The following is a 12,403-nucleotide window of genomic DNA, read 5'->3' on the forward strand; positions in this document are numbered from 1 at the left end:
GTGTATCAGTGATCAATTAAACATTCTGCTGAATGAAAACCAACAAATGGTTGAAAACAATGCCTTTGCCTTTTATTTTCCCCAACTGAGGCATGCAAATAGTTTTTGTTTGTGAGTGTTGCATCCTTGCATTCAGCTGAAAGGGAGCCTATGAGTTGGCCATTGTTCAACACACGAACATAAGATGAATCCATCTTCTGTTCGGAATCCATTAAGATGATTGCATTAACTGACTAACTTCTGGTTTTTGGACTGTTGAGATTAACATGTATACATTAAGATGAACTGTACAGTTTCATGCAGTAGAATTCAGTCAGTTCCCAGATATAAAGATGGTCATAGCAAGACATGAGGGATTTTCTAGATAAGATAACGCAGCCACACAGAGATGGAGAATGATGCATTGTGTACATATGGTGGCTGCATGCTCTGGAGAATTGTGCTCGTAATTCATCCAAAACCATGTGGGAAAAGAGAAAAATGCCTGCGCTCCTCTCAAATGTCCTCGTTGCATTGCACAACAACAATGAAAAGTGGAAAAACATGCAGCGTGTGTATGTGTTTGTCACTGGTCAAGTGGTTGCATGTCATGACGAATTAATGCATCTTCGTGTGCATAGTGTGAAGAAATGACATTCGTATGTCATTTACTGACAACAATGGACAAGCCAGTGCTTTGTTTCATATGCCAGTAGCATCGTATACTTTACTTGTTCAGTTTCATGGGTGAGTCACCGAGAATTATAAAAGCCTTGATAGAAATCACGACAACTTTCATTTGGAAAGGGACATAAACGCTTGACCTTTAGAGTTCTGCAAAGTCGACGTGGTTTCATGCGAGGGAGAAAGCTTTATTTTGACGTCTGAGATCTTTGCGCAAGGTTTCATTATGTTTACTTTTTATGTGATGAATAGACAGTAACTGTCAGTGTAATGCAGAAAATGGTGTAATTACGGTGGTCATTGGACACCACTTGTGTTTACCACGCTCTCACACTGGCTGACAGTGCTGCTTTATTGCCACTATGTGACCACATTTAGAGCGTATCTCTTTTTAAAGAATCCGTCAAAAAGATGATATGCTTCATTTGGTCAAAGGTTTCCTTTTTACACTGACAAGAATAAAGGATGTTTACATTTTTCAACCGTCCACTTCTGTCAGAAACTCAGCATGCTGGGCAATCAGGGGCGTCTGCAATTGTCTGCAATTATGCGGCAATCAGATAACAACCCAACATGAAGACAAGCAGTGTGAAATGTGATGCTAATCAAATAAACAGACCTCATTTTCTGCTATTGAAACACTAACTACTTAAGATTAATATGTGAATTTAATAAATGCAGGTAACCGCTGCAATAATTGCTGCTTTTGATGCTCAAGTCAAAAATCCTCCTCACAGGCATTTTCTTCTTTCTTCACTGGGTCTCATACAAAGAATGTGCTCGCTCCCACGAGCTGTCAGTCAACACCCCACATATCTAACCAACACTGATGAAAATTAGAAAGATGCAACAAACTCATTAAGCTGAGAAATCATCTTCCCAGCAGGGAAATGAAGACCTACGTATGTCATTCTGTGTGTGTGTGTGTGCGTGTGTGTGTGTGTGTGTGTGTGTGTGCGTGTGTGTGTGTGTGTGTGTGTGTGTGTGCGTGCGTGTGTGTGTGTGTGTGTGTGTGTGTGTGTGTGTGTGTGTGTGTGTGTGTGTGTGTGTGTGTGTGTGTGTGTGTGTGTGTGTGTGTGGTGCCTGATGAGCCTGTCAATAAACACTGAGAGCACAATGAGGCAAAGCAAATGCCGTTTCGTCCTGATCACCTTGTAATCACAACAATGTCAAATGGAGCAGTTACAGTTCTGGTTTGGTTTGTTAAACATGTTTTTTTTCTTACCTTCAAAATGGTTAGAAGATCTACATGGGGGGCACAGAATAAACACAGTAAGTGTGGCATTCACATCAACCTGATGGATTGGTTTGCACAGACTTTTACGATCTATGAATGCAAATGTTCAACTGTCATTTGAATGTGTGCCGGTGGTCTTCACCGGTACTTTAGATATGGTGCTGTGGAGCTCAACTCCACCTGCCAGAGCCACAAGATGAGATTTATGGAGATATCCAATGCTCGTGACAGCAAGGTAGATGACTGAGAAGAAGAAAAAAAGGGAACAAGCCTATGGGTTAAGCTCTCTCTCTCTCTGTGTGTGTGTGTGTGTGTGTGTGTGTGTGTGTGTGTGTGTGTGTGTGTGTGTGTGTGTGTGTGTGTGTGTGTGTGTGTGTGTGTGTGTGTGTGTGTGTGTGTGTGTGTGTGTGTGTGTGTGTGTGTATTCAATCAATTTTTTTTAATGTAAGATTATTTTCCTTTTCTTTTAAAGGAGATGCCATATTTGTCCAACAGCTATTGAAAACAGATGCATTCCTATTCCACCCTTCCTCCTATTTTTATTACTTATCCACTCGCTCATTCTCCAGTGCCTTAAACCTGTGAGTGCACAGACTTCTAATCATTTACGGTAGCGGCCTGGCCGGAGAGCGGCTGCAAGGCAGCGCTTACCTGTGTAGAAATCCACTGATTTCTGGGAGGAATTGAGAAATAAACCAGAACCAAGCAGCATGTCTGGAGTGATTGTTGTTTCTACCCCAACAGTTGTAATCCTATTGTATTATCCAGGAATTCTTTCGTATATCTTTCCCTCACGGTGAGGAAGTGTTACAGGAAAATGGCTCAGCACAAACAAGCTGATGTGACGCTGGATATCTTTAGCCTTATCTCACCCAGAGGTCAGAGACTGTGTGTTCACCTTTAAAACAAATACCACAAGATTTAGGGATGTGAACGACACAAAGGAGGAATCTGGGAGCTCCTTTTTCTCTTATGTAGTGGAGTTAAGAATTACAGTGAACCCTTTTCCCAAAGAAGAGACCATGGCAGATGTTTGTGAAGCCACTGCACTTCACTGATGAAGTCAGTACACAGCTGTTTTCCAGTCAGGTGGCTTCGCCTGATATCTGTGCCCACCAGGGGGGATTGTTCCTCACAGGCTCGGCCGCTGCAGCAAGGCTGCATCCATTTGATTGAGAGGAATTCCAACAATAGATCCACTGGCGTCATCACCCTGAAAAAAAAAGAAGCCATTTTTGCTTTCAGCAGGCAGTCAAGGACGGACATGTTGAAGTGGTGCCTGCATCAGGATGAGCACAAGAGCACAAAATGAGCTTTGAACAAAGACATTCTCCAAGTGGTCGGTCATCTTCTCTTCTCTTCTTTTCTCTTCTCTTCTCTTCTCTTCTCTTCTCTTCTCTTCTCTTCTCTTCTCTTCTCTTCTCTTCTCTTCTCTTCTCTTCTCTTCTCTTCTCTTCTCTTCTCTTCTCTTCTCTTCTCTCGAAGTATCGAAGTATCAGCAGAAAGCAAACACTTTGATTTGGGTTATTCTCACAGAGGCCACGGTCAAAGCAAGCAAACATGAATACTTTATATTATACATAAAGAACAATGTTTGTTTTAAATTCTACTGAACTTCAGCCAATGTCTTGCAGGGTCCACAGTGTCAGGTTGTGCAGCCCTATGCTTATGTTATATAATGTAAAAAAAAACAAACAAAAAAACCTGCTGTACTTGATGTGAAAACTGATTTGACATAATTTATTTACTTGATGTATTGTTGGTGCAGTACTGTAAGAGGATTTAGATCTGATCAGAGGAACACAAGTTATGAATATGTGAGCTATTCCAACACGGCTTTCTTTCTCGCCCTCAAACAATCTTTGATTAAAAAAAAAAATAGAGTTTTCATAAAGATGAAGGTAAAAAGTGTTATTTTTGGGGGGGAAACAAACAAACTAAAAACATTCATATATACTGTATCTGTGGTGAAACTCACTTTTGGCAATGGAGCAATTTACCCCCCACCCCACTCAACTCCGTCTCCAGCTCCTCTGGGTACCAGGTCTTATCTATCCATCCATCCATCCATCCACCCGTCTTCTATCCTGTTCTATCCGGTTTAGTTTCACGATGTACAGAAGCCAATTCCAGGAAAGGGCAAAATCAGGATACACCCTGGACAGGCCACACACAACCCCACATTCACACCTACAGGCTATTACAGTAAGGGACATTTAGGACAGTCAAACTATATTATTTTCAGTGAGGATAAAAATGTATCTACCTTTCACCAGATCCCTCAAGCAGACCAGATTAAAAAAAACCATCAAATAAATATCTTGAAACATTACGCAAAGCAGTAGTTGTTGTTGTTGTGTTTTTCATACTTAGCAGGAACCTTTCAATGAATTTTAGACTATAACACATGTTGTATCTAGGTCCTCAATAAAGGAAGGATGTTATCACTGTCAACCAGAGACACCTGTACAGCTTTGTTACATTCATAGTTTTGTTTAAGAGCATATTTCAATGATAGCGAAGTGCATTTACATTACAAGCAACTGTTAAAAAAAACAACAACAGAAGAATAATGTCATCATAGATGTCAGTCGACACCACATTATTCTTTTTTTTTTATCATGATTTCCTCTCAAACGTCTCACAGGGTGGCGCACGCTCTGAACCGACACTGCTGCCACCTGGTGGCCGCAATGCAGATTCACAGGCTCACACGCTGCTCGCTTCTGATTGGATGACGAAATGTGACGCGTGAGGTAAAACGCGGAAATTAAAACAGAAACGGTCGAGCGCTTGTTTTCATTTCTTTGCAGGAAGGCTTTGTGTTCCTGGTCAGTCCAGTTTTGTAAGGTAAGTTTCGTACCGCCGCTTTTGTCCATTATGTCCACTCAGTCGATTTTGGGGCGACATTGTACCCCCCCCCCCCAACTGACAGCAGTTGTGTGTTTACTTTGAGACAGTTCGTTGTGTTTCTCTCCACAGACACAAATATGAGTGACCTTCCTGTAAACCCGCTCGTCCTGATTGGTGTCGGCTCCAGCTTTGCCTTGTCCGGTCTCTTCTATCGGTTATACCGAGAAAAGCAGACAGAGTTACAAATGCTGAAGGCAAGAGCAACCCTGCTGGGAATGATCAAAACGGCAACTATATCTATAAACATACATATATATATATATATATATATATATATATATATATATATATATAAAACATTGTAACCCAGACTGTTGATCTATATTTCAGAAAATACCCCTTTTCAGACCGGATCAGCAGTTACTCAAACTACTGCAAACTACTCCATACAAGCGACTGCAGTATGTGGCTGTCGAAGGTAAATCATGTAATGTGTCAACCTACTCTAACGTAACCTCAAACACACATACACATGGAGAACATGCAAACTCCACCAAGAAAGGCCAGGCCGGTATTTGAACCTATGACCTTCTCAGTGTGAAGAAATAATGTCAACCACAGTCCCAACATGCGTCAACTGGGTGTTTAACATATATGTGTTTTTATGTTGTCTTCTAAAATGTGAAGTGAAATCATTCATTCATCCTTGCTCCAGCGTTGTTATTGGTAATGAAATTGCTGTGGCCTTTAAAAGGATTTGTGCTTCAGCAGTTGTACCAGAAAGATAATTGAAACTATGACTCATTGCCTCAGGAGATGTTTAAATCCATAGCTTGTGAAACCAGTAGTTCCTACTCCTACTTGTTTGTTTGGTATGTTAAAGGAAAAAAGAGAAATGTTTTCTCGATTTATGAATGGTGAAAACTGCATAAAATGTATAAAGAATTTCTGAATGCTACCATAGCTATTCCCATCATTTTGAAAGGTAAATAATCCATCCTGAAAATCTTTTACTTTCAGTATCTGACTTGTCTGTAGTACATGTAATGGAAATGTAGCTTACTGAGAATTACAGATCATTGTGTATAACAATTTTTATTTACCTTTCACTCATCCCGACTTTTTTGAAATAGGTTTTCCGGCTTTTTTAGGCATTACATTCATTGAAGCAACAGTTAAAGCTCCACTACATCCCAGACTTAATGGAAAAAAATGCACATTGACTAATTTGTTTCATCATTTTTTTCCACACCATTAAGAATCTTTTTTTTGTGTGTGTGTGCCAAAGACTTGTACATTTTTTGTCGATGAGACTTTCCATTAGTGTGATTAAGTTCTTTGGCCTATTTTAATGTCATTCCATCACGTTTAACCATTTAATACAAGCGCGTCCATGTGCTTAAGGAATCGTGCAGGCAGACGGGGAGCCTTTGGCCAGCCAGTTTGTCCCCCGGCGCTCTGGGGTGATTCAGAAGATTGTCATCGAAGAGGACTGGAAGTTCTGGAACTCCGTCACCGGCACATGGTGCGTCCATACACAAACATGCTCTTTTTATGTCCATTTAATGCTTTAAAAAAAAGCTCCTTTGTGTAAAGCATGGCTGAGATGATCCCCGCTGACCTAACGATCATAACTGTAAAAATAGGATTTGTTTTTTTGGACTTGTCTAATTGAATGAATTTATTTTTCAATGTAGGAACTGTCGGACGATCAACAGACAAGAGACCAACAACGCAGTGCCCTTCAGCCTGGTCAGCCCCGACGCCTACATCTCTGACGTTTACGTGAAGGTGGTGAACCCTCAGGAGGCCGGCAGCTCCTTCTTGGAGCAGGTTCACTTCAAAGTGCGGCGTGCCGAAGAGAGGGCGGTGGATTTGATAGCGCAAGGCCTGAGTGGAGAGAAGCCGGTGGCGAAGAGGGAGAGCGAGGAGCTGCTGTGCATGGGGACCGCCATGACTGGATTTGGAGAGGTGGTACTGGAGGGAGGCCAGGTAGCGAAGCTCCAGGCCCCGCGGGACGGCCGAAAGTTCATCCTGGTCCCCACGAGCCACCGGAGCTTCATGGAGAGACACGAGGGCTCGGCCAAACTGTGGAAAGCGCTGGCTGCCCTCACGGGGATCACGGGGGCTTCCTTGTTGGCCGGCGTTGTGTACAACCTGGCGAACAAGGAAGACCGGTGAAAGTACGAGCAGTTTGTGTTTCCTTGCTGAAGACGAAAGGAAACTTAAAGACGGTGATTCTTTATCATAACCATAATGAATAAATGGTGAATTATTAGCCCTGCTGGACCTCCTCAGAATCACAATCGACGACGCACACACACACGTGTTCGTCTTACCGTTTTAGCAGCTTTTGGCTGTTTTATGTGTTTAATGCATTCCAGAATTATTCATTGAAAAGATATTTTAATAACATCATTCCACTTAAACCAGTTCAGAATGAAGAAGCTCTTAACTGCAGATACACTACTATTTATCCACCATCATTATTGAATGTCCTGTCCATTTGGGAGTCTTAAATATGTTTGTTTCGTTATGAAAATGACACGGTCGCTTCATAAACTGCTCTTAGGTGAACCATTTATGGTTTCTGAGATCAGCGTCAATGTTTTGAGTCTCACACTGTAAATCAGATCTGTGAAATATTACATTTGTGGTTGTCCACAAATGTTACTGGAGACGACAGTCTTGCACAATTCTGGAGAGCTGGGTTGTTTTTGAGTCTTATTACTTGAATATTTTTGTTGGATTTGTTAAAATTGTAATGGCATTTGACAATCACAATATTTAGTTTTTCAGTTTTAATGTCGGCACATTCAATGTGATTAGCCGACGCCAGCTATTGGTTGAATTGAATGGGCAGCCTGCCTTTGCTCATATTCAACTGGGATTCACTGTGAATGAAGCAGTATAAAAGGGATGGATGATTAAATTGTATAAATGTTCTATGTGATCATAAGGTTGTTTTTTTTTTTGTTTTTTTCCGTTGATATTCAAACCTCAATTTTCCATGTTTGTGGAATTTCTTGTTTGTTTTTCATTAAAGTTTCATTTGATGTCAGCAACTGTGTTCAAAAGTTAATCCAGAAACTCTGAGGAGACTGATTCTTTTTATTGGTATTATTTGGGTATCAACACATCGTACACAGCAGGTTCAGTGTTTTGTCAGAATTGGTCCAACTGATTCATGGAAGCAGAAAGTTCCTTTAGTGGCATAACAGTCTGATGACTCTTGTTGTTTTACTCTGCTTCCTCCTCCGACGACTCCTCGGCTTCTTCCAACCACTGGATGAACTTCTGAAGCTGTCAAACAAAAAGTCGAGATTTAAAAGCAGGACCGTCAACAAAATCCATTCAGTTGTGGACATTTACATCTGCAGTTTTACTGAAGAACTAAAAGACGTGCTTGTATCTACCCCCTGGTTCTTGCGCAGCTTTCTGCTCTGCTCGGTGGTCGCTCCCTGAGAAAACCAGCGCAGGATGATCTCCTCCTCCAGGATCTCCAGCTGGTACATGTTCATCAGGATCTGAGTTTGGAAACAAAACACATCAAACACAAACCTAATTTGAATCCACTCATTGAGTTTATTAAATCGCGTCATAGTCATTGTTTAGTAAAAGGTAATTCTGCATGTTAATCATTCTGACCTTGCCCATGGCGGCCCAGTGGCTCTCCTGCTCCAGGAAGTGCTCCTCGAAGGCCGACAGGCAGTCTCGGTGGTCCTGTGCTCTTTTCACATAGTTCTTAAACACCGGGGCCCATTTCTTTAATAGCTGTCGGGAAAAAAAAAACAGGTCAAATGCATCATTGTATGCCACTTCTCTTCATATGGACAAAAACAAAATGGGTTGAAAAGTTCTTAAAAGTTTTCTCTGTGTACCGGGAGGAGCAGAGTAACATATTGTGAAGGCGTGAGCTCTGAGCCCTGCTGCTGAAACGGGTACTCCAGGACCACTCGGGTTAAAATCTGCATCACCTCCTTCAGAGTGATATTGTAGGCGTACCTGCAAAACAACGTGGCGTCAAACTAAACCACAGTTGCACCCGAAGAAAAGAAACGGAGCGGCAGAACAGTGAAACGGGCAGGTCTCACTTTAGAGAGTTGATCTCGAGCACAAGGTTGTCACAGCCGATGTTCTCCTCCAGACCTCTCTGCAGAGTCCCCAGCACCTCCATCTGGAAGACTACACAACACATCCTGCAGTCATATGGATAGTTCATTTTTTTCCCCACCGGCCACACATCCTGAGCCCCGCTCACCGTTAACGTCTTCCATCTCGGGGGAGGGAATCACCGGGTCGTCGGGATCGTCGGGCTCACTGTCCTCGCTGTCGCTCTCAGGATCCGGGTTCAAAACCAAACCTGTGAGGAAAAAGCAGGCTGCTTGAATTTCACAGCCTAAAACACGGAAGCAATGCGTCCGTCCGCCGTCCTACCCCAGAGACACTGTGCCAGCTCTTCGTCTTCTGCGTCTTCCAGACTGCTGGCCTTCCAGATGTAGCCTTTGCCTCCTGCTCCCACTTCCGCGGGGTTAAAAACTGGAGGACGGAGGAGAAATGCATACATGAGCAGGAATACAGGAAATGGTCCACAACAACAAACAAACACACCCGAGTGAACACACACCTTTCTGCTTGGTTTTGTCTTTACGTTGACCGACCTCTGCATCGTCACTGAGGAACTCGTCATCATCCTCTTCCTCCTCTTCCTCTGGATGGTGCATGGACACCACGGTGCCTTCTGGGAGGGACACGTTTGGTCCAATCACCACCTGGGAGACAATTTGACAAACTCTAATCTGTGGATGGACACTTTATTTTGCGAGATCAGACGCTACCGTCAGGGAAAAAAAGCACCAAATGTATAAACTTACATGGGACCAAATGATACAGTCTGAAGTGTGTGACGCAATGATCAAAACTCACACGGAACACAAAGCGAAACATAGACATTTGTGAGAATTTAGCCATTTTTGTATGGCTCTGGACCCTGAGAAAACATTTCAACCTGAGTAGATGAGACAATCTGTGTACGACATATTCAACAACTAAAAAAGCATGTCATAAGTAGACATCAAAGACAGAGTATTCATTGCTCACATTATATGCCAGGACACACTGTTTTTTGAGCGTAACTCCTTCTTTGACCTCAACCTTGTCGCAGACCACCGACTGGCTGATCACCACATTGCTGGAAATGTGAACGTTGCTCCAGATGTAGGCATGGTCCAGGTTTACGTTGTCACCTGTGGAACCAAAACAGAGGAAGTTACCTACTGCACCTTTATGATCTACCGATGTACCATCTGCGCTTGCGCCGGGCAGGTCAACTGACCAATGGTGCAATTGTTTCCGATGACACTGTTGGAGATGTGGCAGTTGGCGCCGATGCTCGTGTCGCAGCCAATCAGGACGTTCTCCTCCATCTGGCTGCCGTGGCCCAGGCTCACCCCAGACCCCCGGTAGACGTTGTGGCGCGAATACGTGCAGCTGCGACCCTCCCGGTCTGTAAAGTTGGCCTCGGGGGTGAGGGGGTACACCCATCGGCGCACGAAGTCCGACGACACAGAGTCGTACATGAGCAGGTTGGACACTCGGACGCCGTAACCGTCTTTGGCGACATGCATATGGATCTGATTGCCCAAGATCTAAACAGAGACAACGAATGACATGCCCGAACACTGAAACCTATCACCGGCAACACGTAGTGATGATGTCGTACCTCTTCGTTGACGAGAAGCCCTCTGACAAAGTCGTTCCTCGTTTGATAATCGAAATTGTCAGTAAAGAGCTCAGCGACCTGGAAAAACAAAGAGACACATAATTGTTTCTGGGTTCAACAATGAGGGGATAAAGGTGCTTTTTTTTTTTTTTTTTTTGTTTAACCTGAACTGAAACCCACCTGAGGGGAACAGATACTGATGTGACAATCCAGAAGGTCGTGTCTGATTTCAAACTCATCACTTCCAATGTGGAAAATGTTCTGTGACACACAAAGGGAAGCGGTCAGTCCAACGCCGAACGTGCTCAAACTGCGATCAAATGAAGTGACATGCGGTTACCATGGGAAACTGGAGCTTTTGCATGCCTTGTGTCTTCTGGTAGTGTAAAATCTGATGGCTCTTGCCGTCCATAGCGACAATGACGTCATCCTCTTCGCAGCGAGACCTGTGGCCCGGCGATGATTCCTTGAAGATCATCGTCATCACCGAGATGTTCTTCTCCATCTTTCGACGATGCCTGAAGTGCACAAGAGGAAGTTTTGAGAAACACCCACACTACTATATCTAATATTATTAGTTTTCAGTTAATAATACTAATATTATTAACAAAAAATAGATGTCAATTAACATTTTATCAATCATCCAAGTAGCTTAGCACAACTAAAATCATTGACTCAGTTTGTTTAAAAAAAATATTTGTAAATATCATACTTTACAGCATTATATTCTCTGTGCCAAAAAGTCCAACATTCTAAAGGTTTACAAATAAATCCCAAGTTTGTCGAGTCTTTTATCAGCAGTTCATAAATGCAGCAGTGATATGTTTGGGTCCCGCAGAGTCACCAAATGTCAGTTGTGGGTCTTGAGCTGAAAAAGTGTGGATACCTGGAGCAGAGGATCGAACCACAGTGCATTTCATTTAACCCGTAACCCAACTGTGTATGAGGTTCCTCTTGACACCAACGCATCTCTCACCTGTGCTCCTGCAGCGCCTGGCTGACATCCACGTTAGAAACCACGTCTCCGTAAACCAACACGAAGTCAGAGCGCACCAGGTTCTTTGCGTCCACGTCCCTGAGCACGTCCCCGAGGGAGCGGTACAGGTCTGAGGTGATGATGTGGACTGTGTTTGGAGAGGTGGGCCGGCACCACTTTGACTTCCTGTCTCACACACACAATCACACTCAAGTTATATTTAGTCCTCCTCCCCATAGAAGAAGAAGAAGAAGAAGAAGAAGAAGATGTGCACATGATGACAAGTTCATCTCACAGTAAATGTGCCTTGATCTTGCTGGCCATCCAGCAACAGAAGACGAAGGTTTCCTGCACGCCGGTGGACGTGAGGAACTCCAGAGTGTAGTCGATCATGGCAACGTTTCCCAGAGGCAGCAGAGCCTGGCAACAGTGACACGTGACAAATTAATAATGCGACTGGACATCCTGGTGACGTTGATGAAGCCACGGCGCGAAACACAACAATACCACGAAATGACCGAGACAACAGTCTACTTAGAAACAAACACATTGCGTCAGTGTCAGCGTGAGTCTGTCACCAGTTACATTTGCACAGTGAGCCACCGTTAGCTTAGCATGCTACTCTACCCGAGGCTGGTCTTTGGTCACCGGGAAAAACCTCCGATTGAAGCTGTCAGCGACTAAAACGGCCTGCAGCGGCTGCTCCTCCTCCTCTTGGTCGACTGCACCTTTTCTACTGGAAAAGCCGGAGCCTGAACGGCTCTGTTTTGCTGCTTTAGCAGCCATGTTTCACTCACACGGACGGCTCTGTCGTCAGAATGGCTACGGTGGCTGTGGGAAGACAAACCTCATTCAGACGTTGCGCTATTCGAGCTGAGTGAAAGCAGTGTGTATTATTATTATTATTACTACTACTACTACTATTATTATTATTATAATTAATAATGTATTT

At 43.4% G+C, this 12,403-nt stretch overlaps 2 protein-coding genes across 3 annotated transcripts; one reads left to right on the forward strand and one right to left on the reverse strand.

The window, feature by feature from the left end:
• Positions 1 to 4,678: 4,678 nt before the first annotated feature.
• Positions 4,679 to 7,610, forward strand: mul3 (mitochondrial E3 ubiquitin protein ligase 3). The gene is made up of 5 exons (XM_080503511.1): positions 4,679 to 4,750; positions 4,883 to 5,007; positions 5,144 to 5,231; positions 6,158 to 6,278; positions 6,451 to 7,610. Exons 2-5 carry the CDS (start codon positions 4,891 to 4,893, stop codon positions 6,932 to 6,934), a joined length of 810 nt encoding a protein of 269 aa, XP_080359637.1. The 5' UTR covers positions 4,679 to 4,750; positions 4,883 to 4,890; the 3' UTR covers positions 6,935 to 7,610.
• Positions 7,611 to 7,855: 245 nt separating this feature from the next.
• On the reverse strand, positions 7,856 to 12,255 carry eif2b5 (eukaryotic translation initiation factor 2B, subunit 5 epsilon). Of its 2 annotated transcripts, none has more exons than XM_080503492.1 (16): positions 12,100 to 12,255; positions 11,747 to 11,871; positions 11,452 to 11,637; positions 10,816 to 10,993; positions 10,656 to 10,736; positions 10,476 to 10,553; positions 10,089 to 10,401; positions 9,854 to 9,999; positions 9,381 to 9,525; positions 9,191 to 9,292; positions 9,015 to 9,116; positions 8,848 to 8,938; positions 8,635 to 8,758; positions 8,402 to 8,527; positions 8,170 to 8,280; positions 7,856 to 8,056 (listed from the first exon to the last, which is right to left on the reverse strand). In XM_080503492.1, exons 1-16 carry the CDS (start codon positions 12,235 to 12,237, stop codon positions 7,994 to 7,996), a joined length of 2,109 nt encoding a protein of 702 aa, XP_080359618.1. In that variant the 5' UTR covers positions 12,238 to 12,255; the 3' UTR covers positions 7,856 to 7,993. The 2 variants fall into 2 exon arrangements, with proteins under 2 accessions (XP_080359618.1, XP_080359617.1); XM_080503491.1 differs by having other exon boundaries at positions 12,079 to 12,255.
• Positions 12,256 to 12,403: the final 148 nt, after the last annotated feature.

The sequence above is a fragment of the Blennius ocellaris genome (assembly GCF_963422515.1).
Source record: "Blennius ocellaris genome assembly, chromosome: 10".
NCBI lineage: Eukaryota > Metazoa > Chordata > Actinopteri > Blenniiformes > Blenniidae > Blennius > Blennius ocellaris.